General features: G+C 51.1%; 1 protein-coding gene and 1 long non-coding RNA gene across 3 annotated transcripts in view; one reads left to right on the top strand and one right to left on the bottom strand.

The window, feature by feature from the left end:
* LOC132500911 (uncharacterized) overlaps positions 1-8,484 on the top strand; it is a 55,956-nt gene extending 47,472 nt beyond the window's left edge. Inside the window, exons 2-4 of one of the 2 annotated variants that reach the window (XR_009534093.1) lie at positions 1,618-1,694; positions 2,108-2,350; positions 8,273-8,484. This is a non-coding gene — a long non-coding RNA (uncharacterized LOC132500911). The remainder of the gene's footprint in view (positions 1-1,617; positions 1,695-2,107; positions 2,351-8,272) is intronic. The other variant, XR_009534094.1, reaches the window with a different exon arrangement.
* A 1-nt stretch (position 8,485) lies between these two features.
* Positions 8,486-18,193, bottom strand: LOC132500656 (voltage-dependent N-type calcium channel subunit alpha-1B-like). Its single transcript, XM_060115749.1, is given in 10 exon segments — positions 8,486-10,142; positions 10,530-10,777; positions 11,011-11,215; positions 12,445-12,463; positions 12,465-12,564; positions 12,715-12,845; positions 15,286-15,413; positions 16,191-16,303; positions 16,795-16,961; positions 18,105-18,193. Coding segments are annotated over 10 exon segments (1,737 nt in total). The 3' UTR covers positions 8,486-9,605.
* Between the last annotated feature and the right edge of the window lie 4,521 nt (positions 18,194-22,714).

Here is a 22,714-nt window from a genome sequence, read left to right as displayed (position 1 = left end):
TCCCAGATGTGGTCCCCGTGTAAGGTCTTTGAATACAAGTATTTACTGAGAGTCTGAGTGAATGGTCAGGCCTGGGGGCCGAGACCAGGAGTCCGGAGTCGTAGGTCCAGGCTCACCCTTCCCTTAGAGCTCCCCAGAGAGCTGAGGGCCCCGAGGGCAAGCTGATGGCTTTCAGCGTATCTTCTCTTCAGTCAAGAGAACTCATCTCTTGGTACTTTTCCCCTTTCTTTTCAGCTGAGGTTCATTCTCCCCTCCCTTGTCACCCTTTCCAAATTCTCATCCTGAACCCACTGCTTTCTTGGGTAGTTCACCTCCAACGGCTTTCCAGTCAGATACCTCAATTCCGTAAACAGCAGAGAGGAGGGTCCTGCTACAGGTTTGTGTCTTGTCTCACAAAGCCATGGTCAGGCAGAATATTTTACTTTAATTCAGTTGTTCAGGTTGCCAAAAAGCCTTAGACAACAGGTACTTCCTGAACGGATACCGAAAATGGGTGTCCGATCATTTCTGTAATTTCCAGTGTCTTGGGTAGGAGATAAGGTAAACGTGGATTAATCACCTGGGAGGTTCTTAACATCTGGAGAAAGAGTTTTACTTTCATCAGATACCGTTATAGAGATAAATACTATCAAATTTCAAATAGCATTTTTAAACCCGATAAACTTTCTGGAGAGTTGAATGCTAAGCCAGCAGAGGAGAGGGTTTTGAGTCCTCATGGGTGAACAGAGTCATTGGAAAGAGCAGTGGCTCTTGAGTGAAGGTGATCTTGCCATCACCCGTCCTCCAGAACATTTGACAATGCCTGGAGACAATTTTCATTGTCACATCCAGGGTGTGGGGGTGGTGGTGCTGCAGACATCTAGTGGGTAGTGGCCAGGATGCTACTACATATCGTACAAGGCATAGGACAGCCCTCCCCACCACCCCAAAAGAATTATCTGGCCCAAAATGTCAATAGTGTGCTATGGAGAAACCTTGGATAGAGGCTGAGGACTGAAGAGAGGCTGAGGTTCTCACATGTACTCTCACATCAGGTTGTCAGTCACATTTTCCAGACTCTTGTGTGGCCCTGCCCCTTTCCCAGAATCTGTAGCAGGCACACTGATGCCATTGCTTGTCATGGCCTTGGGATGAGAAAACCTTGGGGGCTCCTCAAAGTCATAAACACAGGAAGGAGTGGTTTAGGAGGGTGACGTGGGAGAAGAGAGCTTTAGGAAGAACAAAATTGTCCTCATGTGTTTGGGAAATGGGCCAGATGGAAAAGAGATGAGGTGTGCCATGGGGTGTACCATTGCAGAAGGCAGACTGGGACTGATGCATGACAGAGAGTCAGATTCTGAATTTGATATAGACTGCTGTAGCAACTAGAAATGCCTAGATCTGTCTAGAGAGTGCTGGGTTTTCTGTCACTGCAAAGTTCATGTATAGGCTGATGACCACTGATTGGTGATATGATAGAGGGGAGTTGATATAAAGGATGCTCTAAGATGTTGTGATTCTACACTACTTTTACGATTCTTTCCTAGAACTCCGAGTTCCTCGTTCGTTAGCTGAAGTGCTCGTTGGATGTCTGTTCTGACATGTTTCATCCATTTACATGTGCCACTCATTTTTCAGGTACAAAACAAAGAATCGCTTTGCACAAAGCCAGAAGGGCTACACTGAAAGAATGATCAGAAAAGAATAATACATAGGTATGTATTTGCATTGACTTTCTCCAAATATTTGAGACAGGGTAGCTGGTTAGTGGCTGCTTTCTCGTGCTCGAGCCCTTACAACGTGATCTCCTCAGAATGTCATAGGGATAGGAGCCTGTCTGAGCCTGTCTGTCTCTGCCCGTGGCCCCTAGTTTCTTCTTGTCATTACTTTAGGTACTGTGTAAGGCCCTTCTGTTTTCCTCCCAGTCACAGCAGACACTGAGTAACCTCTAGTTGTGACTGAGATGCATATTTCACAGTATAGTACTTTAGAAATGAGAAAGGTTTACTTATTGTGGAAACAAATGTAGCCTCCTGGGAGTGTTAGTGTCACTTGGTAATGTTTTTCCCAGGGCTGCCATGGTAACTGACCTTGCCTGGTTACTCCCTACGTTTTCCATTCGACGCAGCAGGCCCACCGCTAGGCCTCTCACCTGAGAAGTCCAGAATCGGGAAGACACAGGCTGTATCAGTTGCACTGCGGCCTTATTCACAATAGCCAAGATGGTGAAGCAACCAAAATGTCCATCAACAGGTGAATGGATAAAGAAGAAGAGGTCCATGTGCACAATGGAATATTCACCATGGAGAACAATGAATTACTGCTCTTTGAGGCATCACAGATGAGCCTAGAGATAATCATGGAACATGAGGTAAGTTGGAAATCAAAAGACCTATATCCTATGATATTACTTATAGGCGTTATCTAATAACTGACACACAGGAAAATATTTCCACAGAGAAAAGACGCTCACAGATGTAGGAAAAAACTATACTTATCTAAAAGGAAAGGTGGGAGGAATGGATAAATGAAGATCAGTTTTACATATACCAATACATATTATATACATGTGTCACAAAGACCGACCATATAGCAAGGGAGGTCTACGGAACACTGTAATATTTTGCATGGGAAGAGGATCTGTATATGAATAGACATATATAATGTACAAATGAGCCAGATTGTGTACAGCTAGGGCAAACAATATTCTAATCATTACACCGATTACAAAAATTAAGACAACCAACAAGAAGTAATGAGACATAAACGTATGGAGGTTTCTCCTGGCACATTCCATTCTAATTTATAACTTAGGAACACGACTTCCAGAAAGGGTCTCCTGCCCTACTACCCAGATTGGGGAATGGAGAAATGCTGCCTCCTAGTGGCCGTTTCACACAACAGCAGCTTTAAACCCACTGCTAATGGTCACTAACTATTCACCAAACGTGCAGTTCTGTAATGGCATCTGTCCACCAAAAAATTCCTGGGGTCGAAAACCGAATAAGAAATTCAAAAGAGGGCAACCTTCCAAGAAGACAATTTCAAGAGGTATATTGTATGAACAATTCGTTCTCCTTTTTTTTAAACAAACAAAAACGGCTTGGAAAAATGATGAATTTTAGGTATTTGTAAAGACACGCAAACCCAAGTTACAAAAACCTATCAGCTCACAGCAGTTAGAATGGCCATTAACAAAATGCTGCAAGCAATAAATGCTGAAGCGATTGTGGAGAAGTGCGTACCCTCCGTTCTAAGGGGGACGTGGTAAGAACCACTAATGAAAACACAATGGAGGTGCTTTGAAAAGGGAAACATTGCGCTACCAGGCAATCAATCATACCCACTGCTGGACCTGTCACCTGAGAAAATGAGAATCAAAACCACACAGACTGGCAATTCTGCACTCCAGCAATACTTACAATAGCCAACACTTGGAAGCAACGAAAATGTCCATCAACAGAGGAGTGCACCAAGAAGCAGTGGTCCATGTACACAATGGAATATTACTCCAATAAAAAGCATAAATTAAATTTAAAAACAAACATAAGTAAGGAGACGTAAGCATTTGGGGGTTTATCCGGGCACATTTCTCTCTAATTTATAACCGAGGAACACCAGTGGCAGGAAGGTCTGTTTCCCTAGTACCAGCATGGGGAACGTAGAAAGGCTGCCACCCTCTGGCCGTTACCTGCAAAAGCAGCTTAAAACCTGTGCTAATGGTCACTTCATGTGAACAAGTACTGCATGGCTGTAAATGAGACCTGCCCACAAAATGCCTTGAGGGAGGTAATGGCCAATAAATTTCAAAATGTGACACATACTTTAAGAAAACACTTTGAAGAGCTAAGCTGTAATCACAGTTTGAAAAATAAAATGGACATGCCTTAAAGCTTAATTTCAACGGATTATGAGACACACGCAAATTCAGCTACAAAGAGGTTTCAGTTGGTACACCTCAGAATAACCATCAGCAAGAAACCTATAAACAATAAATGCTGAAGTGTTTGTGGAGAAATGCATAACCTCAACTTTCAGTTGGACGTACCCTTGAAAGATCCACTAATGAGAACAGAATGGAGATGCCTTTAAAAGGTACACATTGAGCTACAATATCATTCAGCAGGCCCATTCCTGGACCTATAACCAAAGAAGACAGAATTGGAAAGGCACAGGAAGGCAAATGTGCACTGCACAGTATTACAATAGCCAAGATATGGAAGTAACCAAAAAGTCCAGCAACAGATGAGTGGACAAAGAAGAACTGGTACAAGTACAGACAAAATATTAGCCAAGGAACAAAAAAGGACACATTGCCCTGTGCAGCACTGTAGATGATTCTAGATGTAATCACACAACCTGGAGTAAGTCAGAAAGAGAAAGACAAATACCGTATGCTGACACATATATATGGAATTTAAGAAAAAAATGTCATGAAGAGCTTAGGGGTAAGACAGGAATAAAGACACAGACCTACTAGAGAATGGACTTGAGGATATGGGGAGGGGGAAGGGTAAGCTGTGACAAAGTGAGAGAGTGGCTTGGACATATATACACTACCAAATGTAAAACAGATAGCTAGTGGGAAGCAGCCGCATAGCACAGGGAGATCAGCTCGGTGCTCTGTGACCACCTAGAGGGGTGGGATATGGAGGGTGGGAGGGAGGGAGACGCAAGAGGGAAGAGATATGGGGACATATGTATATGTATAACTGATTCACTTTGTTATAAAGCAGAAACTAACACACCATTGTAAAGCAATTAGACTCCAATAAAGATATTAAAAAAAAGATAAACTATATGAACCCCAAGGAATAATAACACAGGTGTAGAACCACAAATAGGACTTGTGCAAAGATATCAATTTCCCCCAGATATGTTTAACCCATGTTTTTTCTTTAATATCAAGTCTTTTAAGAAAAGAATTTCATAAATTAATTACTTAAGACTCAAAAATATATATATATCAAAAATTTGTTACAGCTGGAAGCCCAAAGGATTCCAAGGCCATGATCTGCTGTATGGTTGTTGTGTCAGGGACACACTCAAATGTTTAGACGGTTATTACCTCGCTCATACCAGGCTATGAGCCTGTGAGGGGGAGGCCCTTTTCTCAACCACATGGATGTTAGTAACTGAAACATCCCAAAGGGCTGTCTGTGCTGCCCAGGTAGCTGTTCAATTTCCCAGCAGCAAGGTCAGCTTAGTAATTGGCCACAGAGGTTTGACAGGGACCAGACTGGCCTGACCTGGAGGACCACAGATGACTGCCTGGATGGTCAGAGGTCAAGGGCTGTCCTGAGACTTGATGTCTATTGATGCCCACCCAGATGGGACAAAGGATGCCTGCAGTCCCAGGAGGGCCCCAGCAGCCCTCAGGAGGCAGCACCTGGGGGCTGAATTTTATTCTATATAAATTCATAACATGACCATGGAGTGAGCTCAGTCAGGCCTGTGCTGGACCCGGGCTGCCCAGGCCAAGTGGGGCTAGCACTACTCTTTCCAGTTCAGATGGTAGGAGGGAACCCTGTGGGCTTCTGAGGCCCTAACAGCCGTTGACTGAGGTTGAGTAGGATTTGAAACAGTCAGTGACCCGAGCAGACGTTTCGTTCTTCTGCTCTCAGGTTACAGGATGGGGGTAGATAACCAGTGGTCCAGGTGAACCCCACACTCGTGAGTGACCCCGGGCAAGTCCTGTCCACCCTACAGGACTCAGAGGTGTGTGGTTAGGGGGGCCGTGGGCCAGTTGTGCTTAACACTAACCCACTAACCCTAACACCCAAACCTCTACTGTTCACTCCCTAACCCTAACCTCCTAATCTCGAATCCTAAACCCTAATGCTCCTAACCCCTAGCCCCTAGATACTCGACCTTGACCTGTAAACTCCTAACCCTTACCCTGACCCTGACTCAGACCATCTAACCTGACCCTCTAACCCTGACCCTCTAGCCTGCATCCTTTAACTCTTATCCCTCAAAACCTCATCCTCTTTTTTTTATTATTATTTGGTTGCACCTGGTCTTCGTTGCAGCAGGCAGGCTCCTAAGTTGTGGCTCCAGGGCTCCTAAGTCGTGGCTCGTGGGCTCCTTAGTTGCAGCTTGCCAACTCCTTAGTTGTGGCATGCGAACTCTTAGTTGCGGCATGAACGTGGGATCCAGGGCCCTGACCAGGGGTCGGACCCAGGCCCCCTGCACTGGAAGCACGGGGTCCTATCCACTGCGCCACCAGGGAAGCCCCTCATCCTCTTAATGTACCCTCTAATTCTGTCCCTGAGCCTCTAACCCTGACCCTGACCCTGACCCTACATTCTAACCCCGAGCGCTGAGCCTGACTTCCCATCCTCACTCCTGACCCTCGAACTCTGAACCTTACTCTGCTCCCTGACCCTAACCTCTGAGCCTGACCATGATCCTACACCACCCTTAACCCTAATCCAAATACAGGCCCAGATCAGAACAGATGAAAAACTTGAACCCTACTCCAATCCCTTTGCCCAGTGTAATCAGAACCACAATTTTCATTTTTGTCTGAAACCTAAGCCTGTTCAATTATGCCTTTTCTAAATGAGCTCTAATGTACAGTAGACTGAACAAAACCTTAATTCTTATACCCACATAACCCTACACTGTTAGTGGTTATATAGACAAACCCTTTGCCTGTAACCTAACCCTAACCTCTAATTCCTAACCCCAACTCTAACTTACACCCCAACCTCAACCCCAAACCTAACTCTAACCTCTAACCACTAACCCACCCAACACAGCCACCCCAAACCTCAGCCAATGCCTGCTCAACTCCCAAACTGTATTCCTAACCCTAAAACACAACCACATCCCCCGTGAGTCATCCTGGCTCCTCCAGCCACAAGCCTACCCTGATCCTCACCGTGAAGCTGGGCCTAATCCACCCTTGCATCCTATCAGGCCCAGAGCAAGTTGAAGAGGTTCTCACCTTCTTCTGAGCCCTGTGCACTCCGCCCCCGAGCCCCGTACCCACGGAGATGGCTCATCCACCTGGCTCCGCACCCCTTGCATATATCACCCAGCAGCATGGTGGGGTTTTGTTTTTGATTTTTTGCTAAGTTTTATTTTAATCCAAGGACTTTGCTTCATACAAAATGTCATTGTAGAAACAATAGCAGAATCCAAAGTTTGGCTGATAAATATTACTCAGGCAGCAAACTAGTCAATCACAGAATTTTTTTTTAAAGCAAGTCCCAGTTGTGTTGAATGGTTGGCACTTCTCTTTTTGTTTTTGTTTTTTTAAACACTGTTCTTAAATATAAAGTTTTGCAACAAACCCTTGATTTATATCAAATATAATTAAAAATTAACAAATGAATACATTTTATCAAAAAGTATGAAGATATACATGTCATGCACATACTTGAATATATGTATATACGTATATATTTTACATGCACACATAACTTATTCAAACTACAGCCACTGCTTGACTGGTTCCAGATGCAGACAACTGGGTGATGCACTTCAAATTTGGCAACTCACTATGAGATTTGGGGGGAAACGTGACAGCTGAGAAGAGACAGTACAGAAACAAAATGCAGAGTCAGGAAAACAAGACAGTATATCCCCCGCTGTCTGTAATTTTCACCAATTCCAGTGTCTAGAAGAATCCAGACAAGCCAGCATGGCTGTGTGCGTCTGGAAAAGTGGATTCTCTGCCCAGCATGGCCTGGGGAAGCAGCTGTGGTTCTGCACAGAAGAATACACTCAAAATAATATGGGCTGGGGGACCAGAGACAAAGCATCAGTCCCAAAATACTCATCCTTCTGCTTTGCAACAGGAGCCAGTGATGACATGAACAGCCCGAGATTCCGATTTTAATTATATCCTATTTGAGTAAAATACTCTGTTATTTTAAAGTTTCAGAGTGTTGTGCCTTCAAGTAAGGAAATTCTATAAAATGGTTTGGTCACAATCATGCTCAAACCCTAGAACAGGTGGCGGTCTTGTGTGTTTTATTTCTAATAATAAATGTGTGTCTTTTGTTGCACAGCCCTATGGGTTAATGGCATCCACTCACGGGGACACACAGACACGCACACACACACATCACACTCCAAGTTTCTTTAGGAGAATCATGGGGTAAAAGCCAATGGGAACACTCAAATGATCCAGCAAAGAGATCATCTCACATTTCAAAATATGGAGGACACACCAGAATCTACTCATCTAAATGCTCCTTTTGTTCACAAAACAAAGGGTCTCCCAGTGTTTTATGCACCAGATCCTAACAGTGGTGTTTCTCCTTTGAATGTGGCCCTGAAGCGGGACTTCGTTTGGCTGCCTGCTTTCCCACCTCTTGTGCCAGAAAGAGTGTGGGCTCAGATGCCCAGCTCAGCAGCTTCAGCTGAGCTGCTCCTTCCTCCGAGCTCCGGCCTCATTCCCGTTTGGTTCCCAGCTGCCCTCATCTGCTCAGATGCGGGCGCTCCGCCAGTCCCCACCCCATCCCCAATCTCCCCCGCTTCCCACCAGCCTATCCCCGATGAGCCTTCTGTGAAAAGAAATTTGCACAACTACAGAGATTGCGCCCTGCCTGTCAGGCACCCTGTCCCTGAGAATCGCGTGTAGAAAGACTGACCCGCCCACGCGGGCCGTGCTACCCGTGCCCTGCAGCCTCTACTGCTTCGAGGAAAAAGGGCAAACGGCCGCTGCATTCCAACTACGACGGACCTACTGGATGTTTGCTGCACGTTCTCCATTACATCCGCTTTCTACTCATTTGCTCTTTGGAGTAGTTTCCACAAAGCCCACTCGCAGTTCACACAGGCCTCCCGTCCCGGCCCCGGGAGCCTGCGCGAGGGGCTAGGAGGTCAGGCACTTGGTCGAGAGCCGCGGGAGCCGGGGTGGTCTGGTTGGCCGCCTGGACTGGACACAGAGCATCTCCTCGAGCAAGCCGAGAACACACATCCTGAGAGGCTGAGATCCTCCTATAGGTTTGATGTTTCACAGTCATGTTAACATTCCCTTCCCCGTTATTCTGGTTTTTTATTTTTATTTTCTGATCAAGTATATAGAGTCAACAAACGAGTGAAGGGTGTCGTGACTAAAAATCAAAACCAACAGCAAGAACGTGGTCCAGATTTGGTCCCCGTCAGGGCTGACCGTGTCTGGGAGGACAGAGCATCTGCGTGTGTTTCTAGCGCCTATTTGCCATTTTAGGTGCGAAGGGCGCCACCGGACTGCCGGTGCGCGGGGGCTGACGAGACCTGCTCGGTTTACCACCGACTCTGGCCTGAGGTCTCGCCCGCTCCTCTGCACCGCACGTTTGGATGAAGGATGATCCGCACAAGATCCAGCCCTCCTGCAAAACGTCCCCAGCACACACCTCGGATGCTGGGCCCTTCACCCAGTGCGGCTCAGCACACACAGCCGCGTCCTGGGTAGGCTCTGAGCTCTGAGACCCAGGGAGGCAGCGCGGGAGGGGTAGAGAGGGAGCCACAGCCCTCTACAGACCGCTCCGCCCAGCGCGAGGGAGGAGACACAGGGGCGAGGCTCTCCTCCCAGGGCTGCTGCCCCCGCCTCAGCGCCCGAGCGCCCCGGAGCCCAGCGCGGATGATAAAACTCATCACCTGGGACGCGCCCGCCGGTCGCGGTGCGGCTAGCACCAGTGGTCTTGGTCGGGGTGGTGGTAGCTGTGCCGCCCGCGGCCGCCCCCGCCAGAGCTGAGCCTCAGAGTGCAGTGGTAGCCGTTGGGCACCCGGCGGAGGGGGTGCGACTGGGAGGTCAGGGAGGACACGTAGGAAGTCCGGGACGAGCGGCCCGAGTTGGTGGCCACGGCCTCCTCGAAGGTGAGCGTGTCCTCAGGCTGCGTGCGGGCAGCAGCCTCGCTGTCCAGACGCTGCCCCTGGTACGGGTTGGAGCCGATCCGAGAGCTGGGGGCCAGGGGCTGGCTGAGGGGGTCTCTTTGGAGCAGGGCGTTGTGTTCTGAAAGGCCACGGCTAAGCCGGCCGGGGGAGAAGGCAGGGAGGCTGGTCTGAGCCCCAGCAAAGTGGACGGGCGAGGAGTTGGCCGTCTTATAGGTGATGCTGGGACGGGGGGTCAGCGGGGTCTGGGGCAGCTGCCTCCGCCCGCCGCGGCCAGGGGTGCTAGCACCAGATGTTGGCAGCAGGGGGCTCCCGTTCGCTGAAGTACTGCCCTGCAGGAAACGGGAACACAGCAAATCCCAGTCAAAGGACACGGCGAACAGGGCACGGCACAGGGGAGAGCCACGGCGGGGGGCGGGGGCGGGCAGCTGCGATGGACCCGGGGCGGCCCCAGGAGGGTGGGATGGCAGTCTGGGGATGGTGGTGACAGCAAGGGATAGGCACAGGGCCAGGGACCAGGAGACCACAGCCCAGCCCACCTCTGTCAGAAGGAAAGCAAAGAAGGGACTGGACAGCGGGAGGGCCAGGGCTCCGCCCGGCGGGACGGACGGGCCCGGGAAGCGAGGAGCGCAGGCTGGGGCCTAGGAACCAGGACGGGAAGGGGCTCCCTCCCGGACCCCAGGGAGCGCGGGCGAGGCGGGGTCCTCAGGCCCACGTACCTGTCTCGGGGGTCCTGGCTCCTGCCCAGCGGTTGGCGACGCGGGGTGACTGCTGAGGGGGGGCTGGGGCTGGGGCGGCTCACGGCCCCCAAAGCGGTCGCAGGAGTAGAAGCGCTGCTTCTCGGAGGAGGAGGAGGAGGAGGGCTGCCTTCGCTCCTGGGACCGGCCTCGCTCCTGCCTGCGCTCCCGCCGGCAGCCTGCTGGCCCGTCCCCCGGGGGCGGCCCTGGCCCCGCGGCGCTGTTGGGTGCTGGCGGGGGGAGAGGAGAAGTCAGCACAGCCAAGCCGGCGGCGAGACAGACCCCACGCCGGCCTGGCCCCCCAGGTCACTGGCCCCCAGCAGAGGGTCCCAGGGCAGAGCTGGGGGCTGCTCCTGCCTGGTCTCAGGCTCAGGGCTGGCTGTGCGGTTGTGAGGTGCTCCCATGTGCTCTTGAACCCCCAGCTCGAGCCCCCGCCCCTCGAGAGACCCCTCGCACGCTCCGCCACCTGTGTCTGCGGACAGGCTGGGCCCCTTCTCCAGGGACCTCGGCTTCCTGTCCCTGCGGCGATGGCAGCGGTGGTGATGGTGGGGGGCGGCCTGGCTGGCTGGAGCGCGGTCCAGGGCGGCGTTGCAGAGACGAGCCACGGGGGGGCGCTGTGGCGCCAGAGTGGAGACGGAGCGCTTCATGGGGCTGGCGTCTGGGGCAGGCTGCGGGCGGGGACACGGGCGGGCGCACGGCCTGAGAGTGGGGTCCGGGGAGGCCCAGAGCGGCGGGGAAGCCGCCATGACACGGGGGCTGGGCGGGCCACAGGACACGTCCCATCGGGAGGAATGGGCCTGGGGCTCTATCCCTGAAGTTAGGGCATCTCCCCAGACAAGGGAGGCTGTGCCCCAGGGGGCTGGTGGGGAGGGGGGGAGCATGGCGCCACGGAGGGCCTGGCCTGCGGTCTGGCAGGGTCCCTGGGGAGGCCCACTGAGGGGCTGGGGCTCAGGGACCACCAAGCCCCTCCCTCTCCCTGGACTGCTCTTGCCCACCCGAGACCCACCGCTTCTTCAGAAGCACTCTGCACAAAATGCTGTTTGTGTGCCTGTCTCTCCCAGGCCGGGCGGGGCCCAGGAGGCCTCTTGGCCTCAGCGTCCCTACAGGACAGGGAGGGTGCCAGGAAGAGGGAGGCCATTGGCCTGGCTGGAAGGATCCCCAGTGGGGCCCAGAGCTGCTTCGGCGGCCACAGTGAGACCACTGTGCCATCCGAGACCACTGTGCCATTCCGTCCATCCAGCACCGTGAGGCTGCTCCCCAAGGGCTGAAAGCACAACCCACGGAAATGGGCTCACCCAGAGCCACTGCTCGGGCTCAAGCATGAAGGAGGGAGAAGAGGTGCCAGCATGGCACCGAAGGGAGGTGGCCAGGCCAGGAGGTCACCAGGCGCAGTGGGCAGAGACGGGGGAGTGAGGGGTTGGAAGAGGAATGCTCAACCCAAGGGCTCAGCCCAGGAAACAGTGCTGCAGCCCCCAGGCCAGGGGCTTCCTGCCAGGTGGTCAAGCGAGTCCCAGAGAAAGAACCTCCAGTGTCCAGAGAGAGAGCAGGGTCACCCCCAGGGCCTCCGAGAGGACATGAGGGAAAAGGATGGCTTGAGGAGGCCGTGTGTGTGATTTCTGGGGGAGTGAAAAGCTGGAGCCGGAGAGGCGTGTCCCAGAGACAGGGAAGGGCTGGGCCAGTGACACGGGGCAGTGGGGACTCTTGCTGGCCTGGCCACACCTCTCGAGGCCAGCATCGTGTTCTGAGGGCTCCAAACAGGGCCGGTGGTGTCCAGGCTACAGTGCATTCGGGGAGGCTCCACCCCAGCAAAGCCCGTGTGTGGGACACAAGCTCCTCCATGCCAAGTCTCCTCACCCCCACCCCCCTCCCATGACCCCAACCCTCCCAGACCACCCACCTGAGTCTCCGCTGCCAGGCGGCTGCCAGGCCGCTCGGCCCTGGCTCTCCAGCCCGGGTTGGGGCTCCCCGTCAGGGCCTCTCAGGGCCATGCTGTGCATCTGGACATCCACAGCCTGGGGGGGCAGCAGCCCCCCAGTCACACCCACCCCCATCCCACTCTCACCTTCTCCCCCATGCCAGCCTCCCCCCCATCCTGTTCTCGCCCTCACCCTCCCACTCTCACCCCACCCCCAACTCGGCCCCCCAGCCCTGGGAGCCCTCATCGGTTCTCCTGTCTGCACCACTGGGATCTCCGTGGAGTGGCCATGCTCCAGGGGCATCGTCACCTCGCAGGGCACCTCCTGGGTCCTCCGAGTGCCCCAGGAGACCGACTCCTTGATGCCACCCTCTTGGGTATGTCTGTGGAGGAGAGAGGATTGTCCTGTGGGCCTGGAGGTCCATGGGCCACAGAACGTGGCTCCCACCTGCCAGAAACCTCCACCCCGACCCTGTTCTGGGCTAGAAGGAGCCCAGAGGAAGGAGGCCTCTTGAGTGTGGCCACTCTCCAGTGGAGGTACAGCAATGGTCGTGCCCGCTCAGAGTTGATGGGCAGAGAGGGGACCCTAGTCTGGGGACATCTGGCCTAGACAGGGGCTTACATGTGCAGTGGGACAAGGCCACACACATGCACACGGGTGAGGCATCCAGCCTGCGCGGCTGCTCCGTCGGCCCTGATGGTCCACGGCTACTCACGACTCCCCTGACCCCAGCCACGGAGGCCTTCCTGCCCGGAGGTCTAGGCACAAGTGTCACCTTTGGTGAGCCCACTTTTGGAGGCCTTCCCCACGACACGCAACCTAACCGCCTGCCCTCTCCTTGTCAGTGTCTGTCTTTCTTATTGTGTCTCCCAAGTGGCACCAAAACAGCCCAGCATTTGCCTGGGTTTCTGCTCGTTCTCGTGTGCAATGAGGCATCACGTACATTCTCCGTCACCCAGGCTGAGCAGCAACAATCACACTCTGAGCTCAGAGGTGGAGCCTGACGGCCTGCGCTGGCCACACTGATGACCAGACCCACCATCACTGGGGTTTCTGAGAACATCCTTCCTCTTCTCAAGTTGCAAGCATCTCCCCTGCACTGTGCTGTCTGGAGCTGCTCTAGCCTCAGGAAAGGCTGATCCTGAGAGGAAGCACGGCCAGGAGGACGGACGCTGGCCCCAAGGCCTGGTCACCTCTGAGGTCACACCATGCCGAGGCCGGGTGGGCACTTACACCAGCCATCAGAAGGCTCAGTAAATGCCCCCACTGCCTGGCCCCGGTAGATTGGGCCCTCTCTCACATGCAACAAAAAGGGGTGGTAACTGATTTGTGTAGAAATTATAACCCTGGAAATAAGCGAAGTTCATTTTCCTGAACTGAAAGCCCGGCTCAGATCAATCCACAAAGACACCTCCCCACCCCATCCCCTCCGACACACACATGGACACTCAGAATCCACTGTTTAACTTTAAATGCACAAAAGGGATCGTAATCAGCATGGAGAAAGGAGAGTGTGGGAGCACGGGGGCTCCCGGGGGCCGGGAGGCCGCCCTCAGGGCCTGCACGCACTCAAGAGTGCGGTTTTCACACGCGAGCGTTACCAGTTGTGCTTAGGTTCTCCCAGTGTCCTGTGGCCTCTCCACCTCTGGACTTGTGCCACCGCAGTGTCAACCCCTGTCCCATGAGCTCGGGCTAGGGAGGTGACTTGCTTTGGCCATTGGGGCACAAGGAGAGGCCTGAACGCCTGCACCCTAACTGTTCCCCTCGGGCTGTTCTCCAGCCTCCCCACACCGATGAGCCCAGACACAGGAGGTGAGAATATGCTGTCCTGGGCCCACCAGCCCCACAGGAGCTGGCCCGGGCCCAGGCCCAAAGCACTGCCAAAGCACTTAGGGCCGGCTCCCTAAGTATGGCAGTTTGTTACTCAGCAAAAGCTACCTGATCCACAGTCCATGACCCAAAATCAGCCTTCAAAAAGTGTGTCCAAAACATGCACAGGAGAGGAAGAAACCGGGAGCCCTAGCCATGCTTGCTGCCTGGCCTCGTGGTTCTCCAGGACGGCAAGTGGGTGTGAGGCCCACCCTCAGCCCCTGCCGGTGAAACAGAGCGCACGTTCCTGCTTTGGGCTCAACCAATGAGTGGCTTTGGCCAACGGGATGTTAGCAGATGTGGGACACCCCCCTCTGACTGGGGACGGTGGCTGAGAGAGTCCTGCCCTCCGGTGCGGCCCAGCCTGGCACCCCTCAGAGTGCCACAGGGATGGCTATTCTGGATCACTTGGTTTTGGGGTCATTACCAAGAGTTACGTGATAGGGAAAGACCTTGCCAATTTGTCTACAAAACAGACATCCATATCAAAATGGAGATCTGAGAGGGAAAGTGTCTTAAAGGAAGATGAGAACACTAACAGGCCATTAACAAAAAGCGGTGAGAAGCTGAGGTGGAAACAGATACCTTCTTAATGGTCTGCAGGCACCGAAGACCAACGAGGAAGCAGAGGGGAGCCCTCACCTGAGAGAGGAACAGGCTCCCACAGTGGGAGGCATGGGCTGGAATAACAGACTGTCTGAAGCAGGTGGCCCCGGTGCCGTCAGAGCACCTGTCTACTGTTACAGGAATTAGCCTCAGATGCACCACAGAACTGGCTCCAGTGGCAGACTGGACCAGCTGGACCCACCGCGAAGCATCTGGGTGGAGGTGGGTGTGGCTGGGTGGCGGTGAGACCCAAGTGCTCCCTGTCCTGGGGCACTGCCCACGGGAGCCCCGGGGGGACCCCTGCCCTCCTCCCGCCAAGGCCCCACACCCTGCCCGGTGGTATTCACACTGCCCCACCATTGCTGAGGGAGGCCGAGCTCTTCTGCCAAAGGAAAACCCGGGCTCCGCAGAGCACGGCCTGCTGTGTCTGCTCCAGCGTGGCCTTCAGAGGGTGGAACAGGGACACGGGGCCCATCTGCAGAAGGGGCGCCAGGAGGAGGGTCTCTGAGGATGGGGACGCCCCATGGACCCCAGGCACCAAGGTGCTCGGCCACCTGTCCGGACCCCCCAGGGCAGGATGGGGATCCCTGGGCCTGCCCCTCGCCCATCAGAAGCCCATTCCCAGTCTGGCCTGTAAGTGACTTCAGGACAGTCATTTCATTTCTTGGAGCCTCAGTTTCCCTTCCTACACAATTTGGGGACTGGATCTGATTACAAATGGCAAAAAGATTTCATCTCATCATCAACTTGGATGGACTGGTAGAGGCTGCCAGAGTCCCAGGTTGAGCAGAATTCGGAGCAGATTTCAGGGCTGGGGTGTGGGCACCAGACACTTCGCACCCTGGGGGTGAATGTCCTGAGTGCTGGACACAAGACAACTTTATAGATGAGAGTCTACACACGGTCACCAAAGGTTTTGGCTGTGTGGTGAAGTCGTCATCTTTGAAGGATGACCTCTGGAAGAAAGTCCTCCAAACTATCCCAGCCAGAGGCATGAGTGGGACACATCATGACCCTGGGCAGTTGGTTTGAACCTCTTTGGGCCCCGCCTGTGTGCACTTCCCACTAACGGAAGCACAGGCTATATGGGGTTTCTGACTCTGTGGGCCAGAGAGGCGGCTACAAGAACCTCTCATTTTCCTTTTTTTCCTGCTGCACTTTCTTCAAGAAGGGGCCAGGTCCCCTCTGCTGCCAAACAGTGGAAGGTGGCAGAGGCTTGGGGTTACTTCCTGGAACTCCTGGAACCTGGTACCTGGGACAGGCCTCCGGGAGCTTGGTGAATCTGGTCTCTGGTGGTTTTGTTCTGTTTGTAGAAGTCGAATATCATCAGAGCTGCATACACTTTCCCCACTGTCATCTCATTGGCTGGAGAGCACGGCAGGCAAGGGAGGGAATACAAGAGAAAGGGGACATGTGGGGTGGGCTGCGGTGAGGAGCCAGCGCCCACCACGAGGACTCCTGGACCCGTGGGCGGGACCGTGGGACCACCTGGAGCTGCACTGACTCTTCCCCAGGCCCCGCTGGGCTCCACCCAACACAGCACAGCTCAGTTTAACCCCAGACACCTCATCCTTCTACCAGCTCCAACTGTAGGTGTCCCCCTACCTTTTCTCTGGATTTTCTGAAGGGAATTCCCCACACTAGGAGTGTGGGTGACTCTGCCCAACGGAATACGGCCCAGGCATCTCCTCCCACAGCCCCTGGCACCCACCTTGGAGACGAGTGCTCTGGGGTACCAAGGACGTGAGCCCTCCTCTCCAAGGTGACTCAACAATTGCCCTCACCCAGGACTCCCTGCTCTGCCTCTGGGTGTGACAGAAGAGGGGTGGGCAGGGGGAGTTTCTCACCCCACTCACGTTGATGGGGTGGCACCAGTAAATCCAGGGTCTTCTGGGGCAGATTGGCCCACACAGAGGAAATCTCCTTCCTCAATTCTGTGTCACACTGATGCTGCTTTGTGCCAGCTGGGGCAGGATAAGGGTGGGAAGGGAGGAGAGATGTTAGGAGCCATCCCGCAGCCCCCCTGGGGAAACAGGCAGAGCTGGGGTGGGCGGGGAGAGACCCCATGCTGGAGGAAAGGTGCAGGGGGGAGAAACACTGCCTTGGAGGTTGGTCAGAGAGCTCCCTGGCAGAACCTGTCTAAAGAGGTGTGGGAGCTGAGCCGCCCAGTGGCGAGGGTGTGAAGGCGTGTAGGCGTGGGTGTCGATGGGATTGGGAAGGGACACCGCGGTGTTCCAGCCATTCACCAATCATTCCATAAAAGTTACTGAGCGCCCACCGAACACCAGGTGTTGTTCTAGGTGAGGGAACAAAATCAAAAGAAATTGCCCTGGGGCTTCCCTGGTAGGGCAGTTGTTGAACGAGTCCGCCTGCCGATGCAGGGGACACGGGTTCGTGCCCCGGTCCGGGAAGATCCCACATGCCGTAGAGCGGCTGGGCCCGTGAGCCATGGCCGCTGAGCCTGCGCGTCCAGAGCCTGTGCTCCGCAACGGGAGAGGTCACAGCAGTGAGAGGCCCGCGTACCACAAAAAAAAAAAAAAAGAGAAAAAAGAAAAAAAAGAAACTGCCCTTGTGGAGTTACATGATTTTAATCTACAATAAAGTAGCAGTAAGTTAAAAATCCAGTATGTTGGATACAGGAAAAACCAAGAGGGGAGGGGCAGGAACTATCAGGAGGGCTGCAGTTTGGACAGAACAGTCAGGAAAGGGCTCACGGGACCCTGAAGGGGGCCAGGGAGCCAGGAGGGCGAGGCTGGAGCAGAGGGAGAGGACGTGCAGGTGGGGGCCGCTGAGACAGGAAGCAGCAGAGGGTCCAAGCAGAGGGATAAAGCACTCTGATCCATCTTTCTTTAAACATCGTGTTTATTAAAGTGTGATTTACGTACATAAACATTCACCTTGTTAGTTCTCCCACTCTGTGAACTTTGGTAAATGCATATGACCGTGGATCCACCATCACAATCCAGGCAGGAGCTCGGCACCCCTGCCAAGCTCCCTCCGTACCCTTTGTGGTCCACCCCTTCGCCCTCTCCCAGGGCCCTGGCATCAACGATGTGTTTTCTGTCTCAACTGTTTCAACTTCTCAGAATGTCATACAAGTGGCTTCAAGCAACATGCTGTCGAGTCTGACTTTTCACCCAGCACGATGCATCTGAGCCCCACCCACGCCAAGCACATCAGCAGCCTGTTTCTCTGTTGCTGAGTGAGAACCGTCTCATCGCACAGACACACCACAGTTTGATTATCCGTCACCATTTGGCTGATGGTTGAGTTGTTTACAGTTTGGCGCGATTATGAATAAAGCCACAAACTTTAGCGTATAGGTTTTTGTGTGCGTGTATACTTTCATGTCATCTCCCTTAGGAGTGGGATGCCTGAGCCACACGATAAAGAACGGTGAAACTGTTTTCCAAAGCGGCGGTACCACTGCATCCACACTAGGAACACAAGAATTCGAGTTTTCTGCATTCTCATCAGTACTTAATATTGTCATTCTTTAAATGGCTAAAATACTTTATTCTTTTTGCAAAATTGTTTTTGTTACTCAAATTTGTGTGCTTTTCTACGTATATTTTAGAATCAGTTTATAAATCTCAACCCAGAAAGCCTGTTGGGATTTTGATTGGCATAACACTGAGTCTATTGATCAATATGAGGAGAACTAACAATATTGAGTCTTTCAATGCATGAACGTGATATAGTGCTTGGTTTATTTATTAAATCAGACTCCTTTGGTCAATATTCTGAAATTTGCAGCATACACTCTAGCATATATATTTTTAGAGTTAGCCAGTTATTTGATGTTTTGGGTGCAATTTTAATGGAACTTTTTCAGTTTCAGTTGTTAATTGCTAATCTATAGAAATACATTTGCTTTTCAAATACTGACCCTGCTACACTCAGGTATTAGTTTTAGTAACTTCTTCTTACAGCTTTAAACAACAGAAATATATTGTCTCAGTTCTGGAGGTCAGAAGCTCAAAATCAAGGTATCGACAAGGCTGTGATCCCTTGAAAGGCTCTAATGAAGAATGCTTCTTGTCTCTTCCTAGCTTCTGGTGGTTCCCAGCAATCCTTGGTATTCCTAGGTTTGTAGATGCTTTGGTTTTATTAACTTTTTATTTGATTCTTTAAGATTCTCTGCATAATTATGTCAATCATGAATAGAGACAATTTTATTTATTTATTTCCAATTGGTACACCTCTTATTTCTTTTCCTTGACTTGTTACAATGGCTAGAACCTCAAGTATGATATTGAACAAAAATGGTGACAGGAGACATCCTTGCCTTGTTACTGATCTTAGGGGGAAAGGAGCCAGGCTTTCTTTGTTAAGCATGTCATTAGCTGTAGGTTTATCATAGATATCCTTGATCAGATTGAGAAAGTTTGCTTTAATTTCTAGTTTATATAGAATGTATGTATCATAAATGGATGTTGAATTTTGTCAAAGCTTTTTCTGCATCTATTGAGATAATCATATAGATTTTCCTCCTTGATATATTGTTATATTGATTGATTTTTTATTTTTATTTTTTTTGCGGTACGTGGGCCTCTCACTGTTGTGGCCTCTCCCGTTGCGGAGCACAGGCTCCGGACGCGCAGGCTCAGCGGTCATGGCTCACGGGCCCAGCCGCTCTGCGGCATGTGGGATCTTCCCGGACCGGGGCACGAACCCGTGTCCCCTGCATCGGCAGGCGGACTCTCAACCACCCCGCCACCAGGGAAGCCCTATATGTAACTTTTTAGTAACATTCTCTAGTAAAAGGAACCAGAGCTCTTTGAAATAAAGGCTGACACTAGGACTGACACAATAAATATATGAGCCAGGACAATCTTGAATCTTATATCAGAAAATAAGGAAGTACCAAGAAAAAAAAAAACCACAGGATGGAATGATGTCAAAGGAAAACAGGAACCAATGGAAAGAGCTCTCAATAGCCAAAGTAGGAATGAACTTAGCAACAAAATCTGGACTGCTGGATTATAACAAAACGTTAAAAAAACAAAGCAAAACAAAAAATACTATCCACAGGTGTCCATGCTGGTAAAAATAAGTAACTGCACAGGGTTTTGTTTGTTTGTTTGTTTGTTTTAATGAATAGGGTTGAATAGAAATCTCCTATGTGGAAGTCCAGATAATTGATGTGGACACTCAGCCATCCATGGATTGTGGAGGTGGAGATAACTCCTGTCTCCATAAGTGCTGGTTCCCAAAGTAGCTTCCTCCTAAAGAAGACACACAGTATGGAAATGGGAAAAACTTAACTTCATTGTGGGGAAATCTGACAAACTACCTCAGTCAGGTGACCAAAGTTAATATTAACAGTGATAAGTTGCCCTGAGAGCCTGTTCCCTTGATATAAAGTGATGAGAAAGCACTTTACCTCTGTGATCTGCTTACTCAACACCCATAATTCAAGCCTAATCCCGAGAAAAACACCAAGTAAATGCCAATGTGGGACAGTCAACAAAATACCTGACCAGTACTCCTCACCAACGTCAAGGTCATAGAAACAAGGAGAGTCTCAGAAACTGAGAAAGCCCAGAGGGGCCTAAACAGACATGTCACGTGATACCCTGGATGGCATCCTGGAAGAGAAAAAGTTAGAATGAAGGAAACCCAAGTGAAATATGGATGTCAGTTAATAATAAGGTATTGACGTTTTATCATTAATTGTGACAATTCGGTTGAAAACTAGAATGAGACACCTATTGCGTCACACTAGAAATCTAGACGAAATGGGTAACTTCCTGGTAAAAACACTCATTAACAAAATGGAACGGAACAAAGGAAAACACACACAGAACAGTTAGCCACCAAAAGACTTCTTCCCCATTTTGCTTCTCCTTTCATTGATCCGGGATTTCTCTCTCCTGGGACAGGGAAGGAATGGAGACACAGCAACCTGGCAGTTCCCCCAAGTTCGGACTGCACTCAGTGTCTTCGTCTCGCCCAGCCAGGCCCCATCCAGTAGGGCACCCAAGGGAGTCTCGGGGATTATTGGTTCTGATGTTATCAGCTATGACTTTTGTGATTCCAATGGACTGGACACACTTACTAAAGTAAAATAAATCATTATTTTTTAATGATATAAATGAATTAGTAACTGCAAGAGACAGGTTTAAGAGTGGATTTGGACCTGGCAGTTCTGGTGGCTCACTCTCTTGCAGTGTGATCTGGTCTCCCTCCAATCCTTTATCCTGCTAAATGCCTTTGGGTGGCCCCATTCACAGGAAGAGTCTCTCTCGCTGCATCCAGGACTTCCAGAAACTCCAGGCGACACCCACTCAATGTCCATTTTACCAGAAAGGAAGAGGTTCAGTTAAGGTCAGGGGCTGTGGTCACCCATCCAGGGCTCTTGCTGTCCTCCCCTGATGGCAGGAAGCTCTTCCATTTGCTAAAATAGCAACTTTGCTGTTGGTGGTAAACTCGACTCTTGCTTTGGGCATCGGGGCCTCACATCAGAGGCTGGCCCTGATTGCCTGTGTGCCTCAAAAGGCACACAGACTTCATTTGCGTCCCTGGGAGGTGGGAGCCCAGGAGTCACACCTGCCCTCTGTCTGTATGAATCATCCAGCTCCACAGAACACATTTGGTCCTGCCGGAGTCCAGCTCCAGCGAGTCCAGGGATACCCGAGGGATGGATAGCGTCAGCGAAGGAAATAATTCTATTACTTCAGCATTGCATGTTTCTCTCTCTCATGTCTTTATTCTTGATTCTTCCTTTTCATTCTTTTTTTGTTACAATCACAGGTTTATATATTGTAGTTGATTACATTACCAGGTACGTGGCCAAACAATCTTAGCACAATCAAACCTCAAAATATTCTATAAAGATTTTTTAAAACAAATATCCCCTAGTTTCTAGATGTCCTATTAAAATATTTCCCCAAGTTCCCATTAATCACAGGTTGTTTCTTAGTAACCAAGTCAAGCAGTTGTATGATTATATCAATTGTAAAAGTTAAAGCTACTTGTTCTTACTTTTCTTCTCGCATGAGCAACCTTTTACAATGGTTCCATGAAAATATTTACAATGTACCTGCATGCTCTTTCTCATTGTTTTCTTCAACTAAGACAGTGTTTTCTTCCTATCCTGGCAACGAATTCTGCTCTAGTCATTTGTTTTTCTATAATTAATCTTCCTTTATAATAGAACCATAAATTTCCTATGTCGTCATCAGGAACTCCGGCCCATGGCCATAACTCCATACTAGAGGGCGTTTTTCATAAAAACATCCCCTTAGTTCCAGGCTATTCTTTACCTATTTCCCCGGGGCTTTAGTGGGTACTTCCCATTCTGTACTAGTTTCAGGAGGGGGAGTCCTAGAGGAATTTTTCTTTCACGTGGGGCAACATCCCCCCAAAATTGCCCTTGTATGTAAATTATCATAAAACATAACAATGGAGCTGTAGTCCACCTTCCTGGCACGGCGCTGCCTTGCAGTTTCGCCTTCCGTTGCTCATGACTTTGTCATGGTGCAATGGCTCCAGGATGGCTTCCGACATCTCCCCTTTTTATTTTTTAAAAGTGCGGGATGTAGCTCCACGGAAAGTTGTTTGATGCTTTTAATAATTATTCTAACGATGACTGGAAGTAAAACTATCAGAATTAGAACAACTACTGCAATGATTCCTCCATTAATGAGCATTGAGAGTAAGGTTTTGTGTGACACAGATGACTTAGTACTTTCAAACAGGTTTTGAGCAGACTGTGCCGGAGATGCGTCTAAGCTCCTACGTTCCACCTCTGAGAGATGAAGGTGGAGAAGC

The sequence above is a fragment of the Mesoplodon densirostris genome, chromosome 13, assembly GCF_025265405.1.
Source record: "Mesoplodon densirostris isolate mMesDen1 chromosome 13, mMesDen1 primary haplotype, whole genome shotgun sequence".
Taxonomy (NCBI): Eukaryota; Metazoa; Chordata; class Mammalia; order Artiodactyla; family Ziphiidae; genus Mesoplodon; species Mesoplodon densirostris.
This window is presented reverse-complemented; position numbering and strand designations above follow the sequence as displayed.